The sequence below is a fragment of the Haemaphysalis longicornis genome, unplaced genomic scaffold (genome assembly GCF_048455015.1).
Source record: "Haemaphysalis longicornis isolate Haplotype H1 unplaced genomic scaffold, Haemaphysalis longicornis Haplotype H1 scaffold_6, whole genome shotgun sequence".
Taxonomy (NCBI): Eukaryota; Metazoa; Arthropoda; class Arachnida; order Ixodida; family Ixodidae; genus Haemaphysalis; species Haemaphysalis longicornis.
The window spans coordinates 86,017,736-86,036,150 of NW_027526407.1; the positions used below are offsets into that span (position 1 = coordinate 86,017,736).

Consider the following 18,415-nt stretch of genomic DNA (forward strand, 5'->3'; position numbering starts at 1 on the left):
AGGGGGCATGGGTGGAGGCGAGCAGGAAAATAGTTGTGAAAGACGGGCCAACGTTGGGGAGGAGGAGCCCCGGAACGGCGCCGAGTAAATCGATGACACTGGAAAAAAAAAAACTGGGGGGGTTAGACATATACTGCTTTGCAGTAAAAACAAAGCAGAAATGGAAGGAGTATCTCGTGCGACGAGCAAATCACGCAGTGCCGCTCCGTGCTGGCGATAACTGTAGCTTTTAGAGTGCTTCCAGAGGCGAAGGAAAGGGTGAAAGCAAGCGCTTATCAAAAGTGCTGCAGGGTCCCTTTCATGCTAGCCACACTAGCTGGTGTACGGGCTGTTCGTCACATAGCGTATATGGCATAAGCCTGTTGGTAACAAGGCGGTTCGTAACAGGGGAACATTCGTAATGGGATGACTTCGTCGCATCCAAACGAATACCTTCGTTCATCCAATCCGCTTACACCACATGTTTCCCACTCAATTTCCCGCCCAATGCACTTTTTGCTCTAAGCCTGGCACACTCGTCCACATTTTATTAGAGTGTGCGGATAACCCTGACCTCCCACCCTTTCCTTCCCCCTCCCCCTCCATGAGCTGTGGGAGAACCTGATCACCAGCGACCACCTGGACGTCCAGCAACTACTGGCATCTAGGGCGTCGGTCGCCCGGTCGTCACTTGGATTCCCGGACTAGAGAACCACTCCTACTTTATAAGGCTCATTAAAGTTTCATACTACTACTACTACTACTTTGTAACGGGGGTGTTCGCGTTGAAAGAGGCCACGTGGTTGGTCCTTTTGTGTTGGTCCCAGTGGAAGTGTGACGAAAGCTGTATCCAGTGGAGAGGGAAGCCGGAAGACAGGCAGGGGAGATAGCTAGCAGAAGATATATGTGCTTGGGAGAGGGGTGAGGAATAATTTTTTTCGCTCTCGAGTTTTGGGGGCGTGCCAGCCATTATTCAGCTGGACGCGTAGCGGCGGGAATGTGGGCCTACCGGTACTGGAGAACAGCCCGCTCTGTTGCTTCTTTGGCAAGACGACGTGAGGACGCACCCAGCGCCGACTTCGACACGAATCAGGCAAGTGCTCACTTAGCTTAACCTTTATGCTATATCAATTTGCGAAACGACGTTCGAAGCTATATATTTACGGGCTTACAAAGCACGGTACGAGATTTCTAAAAGGGGGTCATTTTCTACAGTACTTTTCTTCGTCCTTTTTGTTTCACAGCAGGCCTGTCAGCACCTATAGCGTTAGTCCAGTAAATGAACAAAACTTCTTCGCCACAATACTAAACAACAATTTCATCACACGAGAGGCGCGCGCATGCCCTCATCCGTTGCGTTTTCGTTTTTTTATCTTTTTTAGCGTGGACCCCTTCGTAACCTTTGCACTGCTGGGAAGTTACGAGGTAAGCAGACATTCGTTTCTTGTTACGTTGCATCCTGGAAACATGATACCAGTACATTTATTCGGACTGTAATATTTTTTATTTTAAGATTCACGCATCGCCGCTGCAGACGGTGCATAAATGAGTACGGCCCGTTCGTCACATGGCGTTTCGTGATAGGCCGGATCATGACAACACTAGCCTACTAATGCTATTCATTCATTCATTTAAACCTAAGTTTCCTGGAATGAGGAAAACATACCCATCTACGCGTAAAACAATATTGTCTCCTTTATTCGTCTGTGCGGAGCAGTTCATTGGCAGTCCAACACTGCTTTCATAGAAATTGTACGGGAAAATAAAAATATATACGAAGCCGCTATGGAGCAATTCTAAGCGGTCCCTGTAAAAAAAAAAAAAAAAACAAGAAATGTTCACGTTCTTTCTCTGTCCCGTCCCTATTACAATTTTTTGGACTGACAGCTAATTACGGCGTTTTGTCTAGTTAGGCAAGTGTCTAACCCGAACTGCCAATGAAAATACGACATAGCTCTTTCACTTGTTACCTAACTGTCAGAGCACGGTAGCTATGAGGCTGTGGCGCAAGAATGCCACCAGGAATGCATATAGGATAAGACATGCCGATTGAACTGTCCAGGAAACTCAAAAAAAAAAAAAAAAAAAAGCTGCGGAGCCTTGCGCCAGCAGCTGAGCACGTTAAGCGTTTTTCAATAAAAAGTTTTGCAGTCGGATCTGCCGGATGCTGAAGTTATTTAGGTACGCCCTCCCAAAATTTTAATATCACGGGAGCGGTGCCCAATCGGTATGTTAGCGGCTTACAAGAGTTTTAGCTGACCGTTTTTGAAGCTCCGCTATGCTCCCGACGGCCCGCTTAGCACAACCGGAGCGTCAGCAGCAGAAAAGCTTTTAGCTAAGCGATAAGCGTACCTCCCGCGACGCGGAATGATTCGCGTGACTGATCTTTTCCTGCGCGTGTGTAAACCAAAACTTCATCCAAAAGGAAGCATAAGAAGTGGTATTTGGCCGCTCAAATAAATCAAAATTCCGTGTTTTTTTTTGCCTCCTTTAGCATCTTTTCTATAGTGTAGTCACAAACACGGTAAAATGGTTCAAAATAATTTTAAGAAAAGCCGATAAACTTGGGAATAGCCAACACAAGGATGTCTTTTTTGGAGCTGCATAGAAGCAGCTCCGCGCTTCGGTCGGCTTTTTTGGCTTGCGTTCTATACCTCGTTGAAGTGTGTGGCACCTTAGCCTATTCGGAAGCGCTTTCGCGGTTTCGTCGCTCGTGTTTCAACTGACGAAACGGAGTTCGCCGTAGCGCGCTCGCCTCGCCGGGCAGCCATGCTGGAATTCCGCGCGGAAGCGTAAGCTGCTGCGATGGCCCGCTAAGACGCCCCGGTTAGCGGAGCGGGGCTCCGCTCCGGTATCGCCGCTAGCGGACTAGCGCGCCACGCATGCGCAATGGCGCTCCCATTCTCGAGCGGAGCGGACCGTCATAAACGGTCAGCTAAAACTGACATCACGGTGTCCAGCGGCGAAGTATAGGCGAGAGTGAGAGCAATCGTATGAGTGTCGTCTGGTACGCCGTCTCCTTAAAAGCAACGCACCCTCTGCTTTTCTTATCAGGCAGCTCCGCTAACCGTCAAAGGCAGCTAGGCATTACATTCCCAGCGCACGTTCCGGGGAATTGATACAAAAGTAAAATCAAACGTGCATTGGATATGTGCATGCTCTTCAAATAGCCCCTCTTTCACGTAAACAAAGTCACGCAAATACAGGATTGGGGGGGTATTCGGCTCTCAAGGAAACCTCGTAGCAGACGATGCCGCACAGGCAAGGCTTTTCTGCGCCTGCCCGCACTCTCGCCTATTTGGCCGTTAACAACCATGACAAGGCGCTAGCATGCCGATCGGTCGTCACTCCCGTGAAAAAATTTGGGATGGTGTACATTCCCAGCCGATATTTTTCTCACGAGTTTGTATTTTGCCGCTTGTCTTTACTGTATATCTTTTACAAATGTTTTTACCTAGCGGTACAATCTCGTACTGATCGCATTCTCGTGACACGCTGTGTGTACGGTGATATGTGAATGGTATACGCTATAAGCAGAAAAGCGCAGTTTCGTATGCGCTAAGGTTTTTTTGCCCATCTTTCTGGAAAAAAAATATTCTGTATGTAAAAGATAGGTCAGTTTAATGCACATAAATTTCCGATATTAAAATCACAGCTATATAAAATTCCAATTTCTTGAGTACAGCTGGCCGCAGCCTAATTGCAGGAATTCGTTAGCTCGCCTTGAACCAGTTTTTTGCTTCATTATGTGCGTGGTTCCACGCGAAAACGTGATACGTCGTTTGCGTACCGCCGTCTGAGAATCGATTGATGCTACAACTAAGGAAGGGGTGTATCCAGAATTTTGAATCTGGGGGGTGTAAAAATCCTCTTAGAGGGGGAGGGGGGTGTTGGGGCGGGGTGCATAAATACCTGAACTACAGTGCTCCAGAGCACTATAATCGAACTAAATGTATGGGCAAACTGGACCGATAAAACAATTAATTAAAAACAATGGACGGATATGCGCATGCCCTGACACTCTTTAAATGGGACATTAGGGGTAAAAAAGGGCATGACTTGTATCCCGATCGGGACACAAGAACAATACCTTCCCCCGTAACGCCGCCGGCGTCAGGCGCCACAGTCGAGTACCCTCTGGACTCGGCCGCCGACGCTCTCACTTTCTCTCCCCGCGGCCCTGCGAAGATGACGATACCGAAAAATCCCGTCCCGTAATTTTTCGTGACGTCACTTTCACAAGGCAGGGGCCATTGCAAGGGTAGGGCGGCACCCCTTACGGGCGGTACGCGTCATTACTGCGTGAGCAATGTTGGCAAAAAATTTTCGCCGTCGATCCGTGGAAAGAGCGACAGAAGAATCGAGAACAAGCTAGAAAGCGCGTTTATGGAGAAGGTGACGTCATCCCAGCGGCATGGAGAGGGTGACGTCACCTGTGGTGACGCTGCCATTTATCGCACCGCGTCAAATCGAAGCGCGCCTCCCAACCTGTCTCTTCCGATTTGACTCGCCGCGGTGGCTCAGTGGCTAAGGCATTGCGCTGCTGAGCACGAGGTCGCGGGTTCGATTCCCGGCCGCGGCGGCCGCTTTTCTGATGGAGGCGAAAAGCAAAAACGCCCGTGTGTACGAGATTTCGGCGCACGTTAAAGATCCCCAGCTGGTCAAAATTAATCCGGAGCCCTCTACTACGGCGCGCCTCATCGCCTGCGTTGCGTCGGCGCGTTAAACCCTGCAATCAATCAATCTCTTCCGATTTGCTCGTTACAGTGTACGCCCGTTGTCTTGACGCGTTCCGTCAGCTCTTGCGCGCGTTGTAAAATGGAGTGCGCAGCTAACTGAGGGCGGCAAAAGGCGGTAGAACGGAAATGGCGGCGACGCATTGCCGATACTGGTTGACAAAAAAAGGAGAGATCAGGCAGTCGTCGAGCAAGCGTGTCTCTGAGGCGGTTAGAACGCGAAGTACGGTTGAGATGGTGCATGGAACAAGAATGGTCGTGCTCTGTGGCATGGTGTTTGAAGCTTGCGCATTCGAGAAATATTCTAAAGCCCGTTTCGGGCGTGCACATCGGCCGTGCCAAGCCTCACGTTCGCAAGGGAGAGAGAGAAAATGCTGACGCATATTTTCCAACGCATATGCCCGCCTCGTCCTTTGGCGGGCATTTGCTCAGATAGGTCGTCCTCTCAGGCAGCCAGCTGGAACCTAAAAGGCATCTCAAAAGAAATGTCGGCTTGTGCGCGACACAGCGCGGTCGATTCCGCACATGCAATGTCAAGCGGAATGACCCGCCGCGGTGGCTCAGTGGCTAAGGCGTTGCGCTGCTGAGCACAAGGTCGCGGGTTCGATTCCCGGCTGCGGCGGCCGCTTTTCTGATGGAGGCGAAAAGCAAAAACGCCCGTACGAGATTTCGGCGCACGTTAAAGATCCCCAGGTGGTCAAAATTAATCCGGAGCCCTCCACTACGGCGCGCCTCATCGCCTGCGTTGCGTCGGCGCGTTAAACCCTACAATCAATCAACATCAAGCGGAATGGTCAGGCATACGTTGACAGAGATGTGGCGCTGCCGGTCAATGGTGTTGATGCCGATCTCCCTAGTTTCGCTTGTACCGCACTATGGCTGACGTTGCCATGCTGGTTGCAGGTAGAAAAATCTGGAAATCTAGAAAAAACGCAGCAAGACTGACGAGTTTCGCAGAGTTTACATAAAAATTAAAGGAAGCTGTTTTAATAGCCGTGTCCCCCTTGACTCTTTCATTACCACGCCTATTCAAATCGATCACCGGTGATCGATGACTTATATTGCCTATTTCGACATGTTGTGGTCGTTTCTCGTACACCTAATGCGGCCAGTGGTTTGTCTAGGCACTGCACATTTAGAATTACCCTAAAGTTTCCCGCTCCGGCGATATTGAGATTTTTGACGGCATTTTTTGCGAGCTCAGGTGCGTGTGTTTTTGAGGAAGGGGGCGTGGCTTGAAGGAGCCACGAAGACAAAATACATGTTTGTTTTATTCGAACGACTTCGTGTTTTATAGTGTCCCCAGCACTTGCGCGGCAGCAAATGATGCCATATTCACTGAGGAAGTAACCAATTTAGGTTGAAAGTTTGATTCTCCTACCAAATCGTGTGTTTTGGTGACGTCTACAATGAAGTCATAACGGCACGTAAACAAAAGAACTTCCAATGCGCCATTAGGCTCTGCAGCCTTGCTTGCCGTCAAACCTCACAGTTGGCGCATGCCTGCTCAGTACTCCGCCGTTTCTTTGTTTTTGACCGTATTTACACATGGCTTGTTTTTGATATGGTAGAAAGTAATCGCTTCGCAAAGCATAGGGTATGCTTGACAAACAGGGTTACGTAAGGCAACGTTGCTTACGCCAATCGGCGAGAGTCGTTTAAGACAACTCCAAAGCGTCGGACTGCTGTGCAGCTAAAACAAGCAGGTTGCGCCCAGTACCAACAGCAGTGCGCATCGGTACTTCTATGTTTACATGTAATTTCTTAACTTTTGCTGTTTCCCACCCCATTCTTACTGCGGTAAAATCGACATACATTACATTTAGGCGCCAAATAGCTCGTTGGGCAAGCTTTTAAGCTCTGGCTAATTCGCGTGTGCTTTTTCCGGCCTCCGCCTATCGCAGAGCCGGCTGGTATGACATCATAAGTTCTGCTGCGGGAAATGAGCTAGTGGGTTGCATGGCCATTCCCTTTTTTCCTAATTATGTACTTATTTGAGCGAAGTTTACGTTAAAGTGGTGTCAGTATGATTCTAACCAGGCAGCGTTTTGAATGATCCGAACTTGTGTTTTGTCTTGATGGCTCCTTTAAGTGTCTGTAGAAGCAGTGGGACTAACCGGCCACCGCTCCGGCTTTGCCTGCTCCCTACAGTCGCAAGCAAAATGTGGTGGGCTACAAGGTGGACTACCGGCTGTTCTCCGGGGTGCACTACCTGCCCGAATCCCAAGACTCGGACGAATCGCAGGTCCGCGGAGACGAGTCGTCTTCGAACTTCGGGCGTAAGTTTGAGGATGCGTCATCGCTTGATGCGGTCGACAGCAGGCCGGGTAAATTGTGTACATTTTCTGCTTGCTAAATCCCATGTACTACTAGCTGTATTCTGCAAATGTGGCTGTAGATTTGCATATCATGACACATTGTTGTGCCTCTTTCCTTGCTAAACAGTTGTTGGCTAAGAGCCTTAATGTATGAAATCGGCATTTGAAATGATTCCTTGCCACGGGTGCCACCAGGGCTTAATGAGCTGTAAAATTAGTTCCAAGCAGTGCATAAACAAAACCAATTCTCTTGTTACACTCACCAGGGTTCATAGTATCAGAAAATATAAAGATTTCAGTTTTATGGGTAACCCTCTTTTGTCCATTGTTCCTCCAAAAATGACAAATTATCTCTATCTCTTGGTGAGTAATTGACTTACTCAAAAAATGACATACATCAAATCTTGAAAAAAGCAGCAAAACTGGCGAGTTTCACAGTTTACTTAAAAATTAAAGGAAGCTGTTTTAAGAGCCGTGTCCCCCTTGAAACTTTCATTACCACGCCTTTTCAAATCGATCACCGGTGATCGATGATTATATTGCCTATTTCGACACGTTGTATTCGTTTCTTGTACACCTAATGCGGGCAGTGGTTAGTCTAGGCACTGCACTTTTATAATCAGCTTAAAGTTTCTCGCTCCGCCGACATTAAGATTTTCGACGGCGTTTTTAGTGAGCTGAGATGCGTGTGCTTTTGAGGAAGGGACGTCACTTCTTCACTTGATAAAAAAAGGATGCAGAGTGTGGTTAGACTGCATTACCATATTTTTTTTGTCTAAAGGCTCCTGGCAAGTCAAGTACGAAATAATGTTGTCAGCTTTGTAATCCGACAGCCTTGAGAGGTGATAATTACTTGAAAATGACACCACCTATTCACTAGTGATCTTAGGTTTGGAGAAAGGGCAGCTTGATTGTGCCAAAGCTTATTTCTGATGGTCCCCCACATGTCTAGCAAGTGTGCCTAGCATTTTCAGCCAGTTTCCAGCAGTTTTGGTTTTGTTTTTGCGTTGCGAAATTTATATTTGGTGCTACCACGGAGTTACCCAACTACAAGCTCATTTGCCATGTTGTCTACGTTAACCACTACTACTACTCAAAGCAACCATGCCGCTCATGCTTCCACTTTATCTGCACCTTGATTCTGCGGTAAGAGCTTCCGCTGTAAGTCAAAAGATAACACCAAGTCGTCAGGTATCAGTTCAGACGAGAACACTTCCAATTGGCCGTAACACCACCAGCTTTCCACCGGCCAGTTTTGGTTTCATACGAGGGCATTTCCGGAGGTCTAGTGTCGCTGCTCATTTGTACTGTCTATTCTGACAGTCTCCAACAGCCTTGTGTTTGTTTCTTTTCAAATTTTTTAGGTGGCGCTGCAATGTAGTAGGCTCGTAGTGCTGAACGCTCTTCATAGCCCGCGGCGGCTTGGTGAAAGCTTGCTGGGCACGATTCTAGCGCATCGTACCTTATTCCTGCAAGCAGGGCTACCATAGCGAGTGAGAACATGATAATAAACCGCAAATAAAAGTTCTGACTGGTAAGTGATCATCAAAAAGTCAACAAGCATCCACCCAAGAGTTTGGCTTTCAACTCCAAGTGGATTTATTCGCATGGCTTGCTTGCCTTCAATATTGTGCTAATCATAATCATTGACAAGGTGTTTTTACATCATGTGGAGGATAATTGGAGCCTTCAATGATGTGAAACAACCAGATTTCTTCCAGAGAACCATCGAAAATGGAAAAATTTAAATAGTGGTTGGGCTTCACCACGAAGGCACGGGCGCCACACGGGCTAACACTCTCTCTAATATCAGAAAAATTGTACCGAAGAACTCAATTTTTTTTTGTCGGAAGGGTGTTTTGAATGTTTACTTACAAAATGTGTATTCTGAATTTTTTCTACCACTGGTAGTTTATTATACACAACTTTTTTTTAATTTTCTTTGACGCCTGGACAAAAATTTCGAATTCGATCATTTTTTCCGCAATCATTATTTATACGAGAACATTATTAAAACTGGTGTCCTTGGAAAGCGCCTGGGATAATCTGCATTTTATGTCACTGCAGTGTGTGCCTAACCAATATTTATAGCACAGAAAAAATGTTTTGTTCGACCCCTTAAAATCGGTTAATTTCCCGCGGTAACAAGAGTTAGTTTGTGTTAGAATTGGTATCCTAGTTGTTAGAACAAAGCAGTCTATTAAACAAACCTGTATCTTGTATTCGTAGCCCCTTTAATGAGACGTCGCTTACATGTCTTCTAATGAGCGTTTAGGCACAGTTCACTTACTTTTTTATTGTCACACCTCCTGTCGCCTTCCTCTGGTGGAACTGGCACGGTCACCGTGAACCGCCGTGTCACCGTTGCTGCAGCCGCAGAGTCCCCGCTGTCGGAGCCCCCGGACGCGGAACCCATTCCCTTCTGCGGGGACATAGCGACCTTCGAGGAGTGCCCGGCCATGCCGGAAACGCAGGACACCTGTCCCACCTCGCCTGTGCCTCCTCCCGTGCGGCAGACCCCCATGCGGGTCAAGGAGGTACGGTGGACTTTGAGGACCACTTGGAAGTGTTGCGCGACCGGGGTGTCGTACGATCGGGGTAAGGGTGAATGTAGCCCTAGTAGGCAGTCTCGCGTGACAGGTTGGTTGAGAACTTACTTGAATTACTATATTTAGTGTTCTCGCATAATTTGCAAACCCCTAACTGAAATTCCGAGTTTATACCGCCCATTTTGTTCCCCACTCCTCTCCCTGGCATCTGGCATTAGCCCGCCAGCCCTGCATCTTGCGCACGCGAGATAAGCTGGGAAGTCAGACTCGGCCGAGCAAATTGGGAAAGGAAAAGGCGAGAGTGTGAAACTGCCAAGGCCAAGTGAAATGAGCCATAGTACGAGGCGTGAATAGAAAAACGTGGGAAAGCGACAAGACGCCGATAAGCAGCGATCAAATGGTAAGACCCATAAAGGCCGGAAAGAAAGGACCGTAGGGTGATCAGGAGGTTTAAACAACGAACGCAAGGAGAGATTGCGGTGAAATGAAGAACCTTGGATCGAGAGACGAGGAGAAGTGGGTGTTCGGTCATTGCCGTGGGGTTGCATGTGTTCTCACGTTCGTCGGCTTAATGGGACATGCAATTAAGTGGTCCGCCAGCAACCGGAACACGGACTTTTAACGGTTGGCATGTTGGCGCTCTGCTGCGGCCTGGGGCCGTCGAAGGTTAACTCCTGCCTGCCAGTACCTGCCGGCTTGCTTGCATCTGTTCATCAAGCGGTCGGGACAACTGCAGACGACTGCAGATTGCAGCATTAAATGGTGGTTAAGGAATGAAGGGTGGTGATGTGGCGGCGGAGCTGCATGAAAGTTGGTAAAAGCGCCGGTGCTATCCTCTCCAGCATCCGTTGTCGCATGAAGTGGACTGTGTGCACTTGAGTGTTGTATAATTGTGGTTTTTAATGCATCATTTAAATGGGGAGATTGCCGGGACCACGGTAATCTGTCATAAGAAGCGGGTCGTCTTAAAGGGGGACGCTGGTCCTACAACTTTTTTAATTTTCAAATAAACTCTGTGAAACTTGTCAGTCTTGCTGCTTTGTTCCACCGATTTTAATATGAAATTATTTTTTTAGTAATTCAATTGGTTACCACGATAATTAGAGATAGTCATTTTTGGAGCAACAATAGAGAAAACAGTGTCGGTCATAAAACTGCAATCTTTATATTTTCCGATACTATGAGCCCTGGTGTATGCAATAATCGAAACAGCTTGATGCATCGCTTGGAACTACTTTTACGGCTCGTTAAACTTCAGTGTTTGATATGGGCACTCAACATGGTTCCTTGCCACTTGTGCAACCAAAGTGTAATGACCTGTAAAATTAGGGCACTGTAAAACGGTAGCTTTACCTGTCAATGTTCCCCGCCCCACATCTAAACCTACGTAAAAGATACAAAGCCACTTTTATTTAGGGAATCATTGCAGATGATTGAGCTAAGAGAACATTTTACAATAGAAAAACATCACGAGATTTGGAGAGAGAGAGAGAGAGAGAGAAATGACTTTATTGAACATTTGTCCGGCGAGAGGAGACGGGTCAGGCCACGCAGGGCTTCGCCGTCCCCCCTGTCTATATGGTTAGGCAGACCTCGAAGCACTGGGGCCTGGACCACAGCCTGGGCTACTAGAAGGGTCCCCGTCTCTCTTCCCTCCGCCACCCCGAGGGGCGGCCGAAAGAAGGTGCGGGTCCCCCTTTCGCCTCTGCTGCGCCAGAGCAGCCTCGAGCCGCTGGACTGCCTGCAGTTGCCGCTCGCATTCTGGCTAAAATATTGGTATTGCTGGGGTCCGAACCCTGTGCGTTCTTTCCAAATCCCAGATTTCGTCCCCTGGGCCGTTGGGGCAGCGCAGCACTTTTTTAGCAGTCGCGTAAGCTAATAGGAGTGTCCCAAGTGAAGCATGGGATGGCACTGAATGCGCCGAGGAAACCCACGAAGCAACGGAATTTCGCTTTCTACAGCTGCAGGCCCCCCAGCAGCAGCACAGCTTGCACGATCTGATGGAGGTCCTGCCGTCCAAGGAGAAGCCCTTGCTCTTGCGCCGCAGATCGCGCAAGCGGCCGCACGAGGACAGTGCCTCGGACCCGGAGGGCGCCGCCACAGACGTCGTCGTGCCAGTGGCCATGCTCTGGTTCAAGCAGGCCAGTTCCGCCACTGTAAGCAGCACAGGGCCATGAAACTGTTTGGGGGGGGGGGGGGGGGGGGGGGAGGAAGGGTGTTTAAAACACAAGCTGCAGTGGATAAGCCATGCTGGGAGGAGGAGGCCTTGGTTGAGAAATCGCTATTCCCGCTATTCTAAAGTAATTCTCAACTAGCTCAATTCGAGCACGCTATTCTCAAGTAATTGCTCACAGCGGGGGCTTTCTGCAACGGGGCAAAACGTTCGGATTTCGTTTCCTGGCAGCTGCAGCAGGCTGCGTTGTTCCTGGAGGCGAGATGTGCGTTTGCCTTACATTCAGGTTTCCCGTTGCATGCCGCACATTATCCAGTGCCTTACAAAAGCATGAACTTCACGCATTTTCTCAACGATGATTTTCCCAAGGTACCCTAGCCGCCTGTGTCTTGAAAAGGTAAAATTCCGTACAGTATTAAGGGAGAAGCACTAAATGTGGTGCATATGTATGCATGGTCTGTAAGTTGAAATAAACCATCACATTTTCTTGACATGCAAACATGCTAGGTCCAAAACTTGGCTGTTTGGATACTGATCTGTGCACTTATTGCGACTTGTTGTCTGACCCGCTTTCCAGGCCAACAGCTACAACGTGCAACTGGAAACGGACGGCACCATGGAGCAAGGCATGGACACGCTGCAGCTGACACTGCCGTCGCGTAAGCAGCACTTCCACAAGCTCTGGGAGTTTGGGGACAGCAGCTCCGTCACGGGAACGCCCCCCACCCAGCCGGCAAGAAAGAGCAAACAGTTGGGTGGGGGGCGAGGGGGGGGGGGGGGGCTCAACATCCTTGCGTTTCTCAGTTTGGCCGTAATGAGAACAGGTGTAAGCAAGATTCGCATGGTTTTGGCGTCATAACTGATGCGAGTGCAGAAAAGTGGTTCTGAGTACCATACTTGCTCCTTATAGTAACGCGCAATAAAGTTCGCTTAGAGAAATTCGAAAAATAATTTGACACCAAACCTACCACACTGATATCAAGGACATCACACCACGTACTATTATGAGCAATATGAAAGGGAACACAGAAACGCGTGGCAAACAGACTCGGAGCGATACGCGGATGGCGCTGTGAAAATGAAAGGGCGAAGGAGGGTGCTCTTCCACTAACTGTTGGCACTCCCACCACGATGGGATTTCTACAAAGCAGCAGCTTACGTCATTTCGCCGATAATATGGTATCGTCCGACAGCCGATAAGACGCACAGCGGGAATGGGGACAGTTGTTAGAACAGCGTCCCCCTTGCCACTTTGTTTCCGACGGCGGCCGCTGCGTATCACGCATATCTGAGTCTGAGGGTGTTTTCTATGCGTTCCCGTGTTCCCTTTCATATTGCTCATAATAGTACCTGGCAGAAGATATTTTATGTGACGTACGCAACTGTGGCCCTAAAATTCCTTGTGCTTCATAAAGATGCTTATCCAGTGTCCTGTGAGCATTAAAACTAAAGCCAGGAACATTGAAAGACAATTTGTACGCGATTGTAACGCGTACGCAAATTTCAAGGGTTGTTTTAACGAAATAAGGTGGTGCGCGTTAGAACCTTGCAAATACGATAAGCCTTTTAAAAATGGAAAATAGCCTAATTATTGTGTTCCATTAGCACTTTCCCTAAACTGCATGTACAATTTTGTGCCGCTATTCCTACTTCCAAAATGAACAGGCTCTACAACTTCCGGTTGATTGTGTATAAAATGCCACCATGCTTCTGGAGCCTATACAAGCATACTAGAGTCAAATCCACTATAGTGAAATTGACGGGACGAGCAAAAAATTTAGTTGAAGTGGGGAATTTGTGGAGGTGAAATCCGTCCCAACACGCCGCAGAAGGGCAACAAAAATGACCCCATATATCCGAATTATTGACTGTATATTGCAGTGCTCTGAAAAAGGAGTGACGTGCAATTACATAATCTTTATGCAAATAACAAACATACAAATGGTTATCTGTAGTTTATCCGACTTAAAGAGCGCGTTACCACGGAAGAAATGACGTTGAAAAAAATTCCCCGCATTTCCCCGAGGGGAAGAATGTGAAAGTGCGAATGCAGGAGTTGAATTTGCGCGGTTCGGTAATGTTCGCGAAAGAGAGATCACACACACACACACACAACTACAAAGAAAGAAAGATGCATTTATTCACAGACACCTATTTGTGTTGTCGTTGTACTTGAGTGCTAGAGCGGATCTCAGCTTTGAAATTTCGTGTCAGTACTCCTTTAAGCGGGTGCATTAGCCCTTCTCACGCCCGATTCCTGGCCAATCCCCCACGTGGGTATGTGCCATGTCAGCGGCCAGGCAGCGCACGCCCATCTCCCCCCGTTGCCAAGGAAGACGAGGAGATTCCTGGCCAATCCCCCACGTGGGTATGTGCCATGTCAGCGGCCAGGCAGCGCGCGCCCATCTCCCCCCGTTGCCAAGGAAGACGAGGAGCGCGCGCACCCGCAGCTGTTGCTATGTGGACGGACGGCGGTCACCGGAATTCAGGGTCGCTTATAAAGTGCATTCGCACTTAAAACATATTGCGGTACGAGGCATGTCTACTGGGCTGATTACTTGCAGATAGCTGAAGTCCCCCACTCACTTGTGGCAGGAGTGGAGCGAATATTTTCTGACTTCCATTTATCGCCAGCGCGCGCCCGCGGTCAACCGCAAAAACATTGTTTTTGTACTTGACTTTAAAGAATGGTGAAAGAAAAACTGCCATGACAGCTGCTCACAATGCGTAGATGACGGCTCAGCCCCAGAAGGGCACATTCGTGTGATTTCGGCTGGATGCAGATTGGCTGTAGCTCCGGCTTGCCGAATCGGGCCTGTGCCTCGTGTAAAGACAGCCAGCCACATCGTTGTCACCAGCAAACAATGGTGTGCATGAGGAGCTTGTTTTTGTTTATGGGTGGTGGCGTGGGAGCACGTTGCACGTTTTCAGTGAAACTAAGCGCCCCGAATGTACAAAAGCTACAGATGACCGGTGTTGTGCTTATATTACCTTAAATGTTCAAACCCAGCCCAAATGTGTGAAAATTTTATTGGAGCGAAAAAAAGCCAGACAAGTGGTTCCTGGTGGTGAGGACATTGTGGCATTGAATTCTGTCGCTAGCTAAAGGGGAATTGTAAATATTTCGTTTAGACATAAGTTTTGTTGAAGCGGCGGTGAATTTCATTGAAGCGGGGTTTGACTGTATCCGTGTCTCTCTAGAAAAGTTGTGAGCGAGTACGCTGCGGGACTCTCCCATTGCCTTGCTGGGCCTGTGGCACGGGTAACAGGTAATGTCGACACGTACTAGAAAAAACGCATTTTCAGCGAGGATTTGACACATGGAAGCTACATCTTTCACCCATGCCACTTCATCGCTGGCTGTGCTTTTTGTTGGTACTCTTGATGGTTGTCTGTAAATGACTGAGCATCATTTTGGCTACAAGACAGCGTGGCTCGTAGCCTAGCCCAACCATAGGCCACCCTGTATCCTTTTATCCCTGGAGATAGCAGACTGTAGTTTCCTCCAGAGGAGGCTGTAACTGTGCTGGAGTACCCCACGCTATTGCAGTGGCTACAGTTTTCTGAGCTGTACTGCCTTGTAGTCATGAGGATGCGCGTCAATTCAAATTAACTAGAAGGGACGGAGTGGCTTTGGCAATAAACGCATGTTCCAAGTAGAACTTTTCCCAAAAGTGCACTTGCTCCAGTGCGTTACAGTGTTGTTTACTTGAAAGGAAGCAACATTTGAAAGTGCACATTTGCCCATCTGCGGTGCGTGTATCGTCAGAAACACTCTCAAACGCATTCGGTTTGGGTGGTGGCAGCTCTCTATTGCTCTCTGGTTCTGAAAAAATTTTGCTCTGTTCATGAGCGAAGTAACAACCCTTGTTCAAACCTTGCAAGAGCTGGTAACCTTATTTTCCTTTTTCTTGCCACAAACCGTGTCACTTCCCCGACAGCAACTATGAGAGATCGTTAAATAGGCCTCGACTGGTAATGCGGTGGTAAGTTAAACCTCGATATAACGAAGTCGTCCTTGGAGGCGGAAATTCTGTTAAATGGAGAATTTCTTTAAAAACGGGGTTCCGATTTTACAGTTCATTTAACCAGCTATTGAGGTTTTAAAACCTTGCCATCGCCCAGACACAACTGCTATGTGGTTACCTATCCACTTAAAGTGAAATTTGTACTAAAAATTGTGTGAATTAAGAGTTTCAATACATAGGCAATGGAATTCGAATAGCCGACGGTAGTTCATGTGTCGTCGCAAAACCGGTGCTTTTTCTGCAACGCCTCATTAAATATGATAACAGACTTTGTTTCCACTTTTTTTCTTTTTTTCATTTCGGTCACCACTAAACACCGCTGTTAGTCAATTGAACCCGCGTTAGGCAATTGAGCGCTTACGTGCTCCCGCTAAGGCGGTAACTGAATTAAATATTGCCCGCCCAAATTCGATTAAGCAATTACTTTTATGGCCACTAAGCCCTGAAGAAACCGATTTCTCTGCATCGCAGCTGTCTAATGAACACGGGTGAAAAGAAGATGACCACGTTCAAAGAGAGCAATTTATTACCCCCAGCACTCGATGTTAAGCCTGTAGTGGAGAAGTCCGTAAGCAAAACATTCGCGCGCGCCTGCGCGCCTCCGCAGAACGTCGATGACATCAATCACTTCGGTGGCCCTCGGTTTCACCTAAACTTCCTCAGGCTCTTGTTCCGAACACTTACCTTTCCATTGGAGTGCTCATGCTGCTTACAAGGCTCACTTAATGATGCACGAACAAAATAATGTGGTTATCAGCGAGCAAAACCTAGAGAAGCAGCACCGTGAGCAAGGATGCGTAGAAAAAAGCTTGAAGTAGGCTTCGGCAGCCTAAGCATAGAGGGCGCTGGCGTAGGCAACGATGGAGACGCTAAAATGGGGGCCGCACTATTCAACCGTCCTTGACCGCTAGCGGGTTAAGCAGCTTCTTTAATCGCTTTTAATGGTCAACCGCAGATGTCACCGCTTTTTTTTCATTTTAGCTGTTTAAGAGTTACTGCGAGTACTGAATGTTTTCAATGTAGGCTCTGCGAGGCAAAATAAAACTTGCCTCGACCGGAATTTCGTTTTCCTTTTTTGCCGTGGCTCCGTAAATGGGGAGCGCTGCACGAAATTACTTCGTAAAATCGAGATAAAAATACATGCATTTTGCAAAATTTTGATAGAAATCATGAAATAATTCGCTATATCGCGAGTTTCATTAAGTCGAGGTTCGTTATATTGATGTTCAACTGTATCGTGCGCCGTTATTTTTTTTTTTCAAAAATGCCATGTTTCTACACTGATCCTATTTTATCTTCTCTTTGCAGTAATTTTAGCTGATTTTTCGCAAGGTAAAAGTGAAAAGACAAGATGAAAAAGAAAGGGAACGGAACAAGCACATGGCTCATTCCCTTCCTTCATCCTGTCATCCTTGTGCTGTTTATTATGACTCTCAAACCTGCTTCCCAAGTCAACATACAGAGGTGCAACGTCTTGTAAATGGGAATGGGGCCTCCGGTGTTCATTGTAAAGCAGGTTGTTTTGGGGATGAAAGGTTAGGCCGACCCGGAAGAGAAGGATGAGGTGATTTGGCATCAAACAACAGAGGAAATACAGTCACGGGACAGATACATGAGAGTAGAAAAATGAAAATGAAAGCTAAATAATCAGTGCAGCCACTAAGAAAAGAGGTCCTAGACACCAATGTGGAGGCTCTCATGTTGTGGTCGAGCTTGAGGCTGGTGGAGGGCGTCGGTGTTCTTGCCGTTGGGGCTGTCGTGGTCGAAGGAAGGAGTGGCGGCTGTGTGGCCCGTGCACTCGCAAGCTCTGTTGCTGAAGCTGTAAGGACGTTGACAATCTTGAAGGATAGAAGCAGGACGTGGCTGAGCTGGGAGATCTCCCAGGCGTTGACGTCCAGCAAGGAACTCGCCAAGCGCCTCTTTCCTCCTGCCTCAGTTTTCCACACCTGTTCTGCCTTGTCCCCTCTTCTTCCTCCTCTTTCTCTACGTGCTCCTCACCTACCACGACCCGTGCACCTCGTTCGCTTCGTATCTTTTGTTCCTCCACCGTCGCATTTTTCATACACCAGCCTGCAGTTTTTCACTGCCGACTAACGTGGCTTTCTCATGCCTCTGCACCGTTTTTCCAGGCCCGGAAGCGTGTGGCCTCCTGCTCGCATCCGGAAGACCCCAGTGACGTGTTTCGTGGGAACCCCATGGTCCCGGATACCGACTTGTGAGTGGACTCGCGACTTCCGCCGGACGCGCGGTCAACAAGGGCACACGGACGAACACGTATGTGCGCCCTAGCCTGGCTCGCAGACGACCCCTCGAAGGACGAGAACATGGTCGCTGTCGCGTGACTCGGCCGCTGACCGTGGTGTTGTGCTGCAACAGACATCCGCTTATTGCCTGCCCACCTGCTACAGCCCCGCGGCGATAGCTGTGTTTTTAGCTGTGTTTTTAGCTGTGTTTTTAGCTGTGTTTTTAGCTGTGTTTTTAGCTGTGTTTTAGCTGTGTTTTAGCTGTGTTTTTAGCTATGTTTTTAGCTGTGTTTTTAGCTGTGCTCTTAGCTGTGTTTTTAGCTGTGTTTTATTAAGTTTTTAATGTTTAAAACTTTTGAATTCGTAAAAGTTTAAAAATTGAACTTTTA

The 18,415-nt window shown here is 48.0% G+C and overlaps 1 protein-coding gene across 1 annotated transcript; it reads left to right on the forward strand.

Annotated features, from left to right (window-relative positions):
* The first annotated feature begins 749 nt into the window (after window positions 1–749).
* LOC144141739 (uncharacterized) lies at window positions 750–18,214 on the forward strand. Its single transcript, XM_077673248.1, has 6 exons — window positions 750–1,404; window positions 6,867–6,994; window positions 9,407–9,570; window positions 11,544–11,738; window positions 12,333–12,414; window positions 17,913–18,214. The coding sequence occupies exons 3-6, from the start codon at window positions 9,493–9,495 to the stop codon at window positions 17,957–17,959; spliced, it is 402 nt and encodes a 133-aa protein (XP_077529374.1). The 5' UTR covers window positions 750–1,404; window positions 6,867–6,994; window positions 9,407–9,492; the 3' UTR covers window positions 17,960–18,214.
* The last annotated feature ends 201 nt before the right edge of the window (window positions 18,215–18,415 follow it).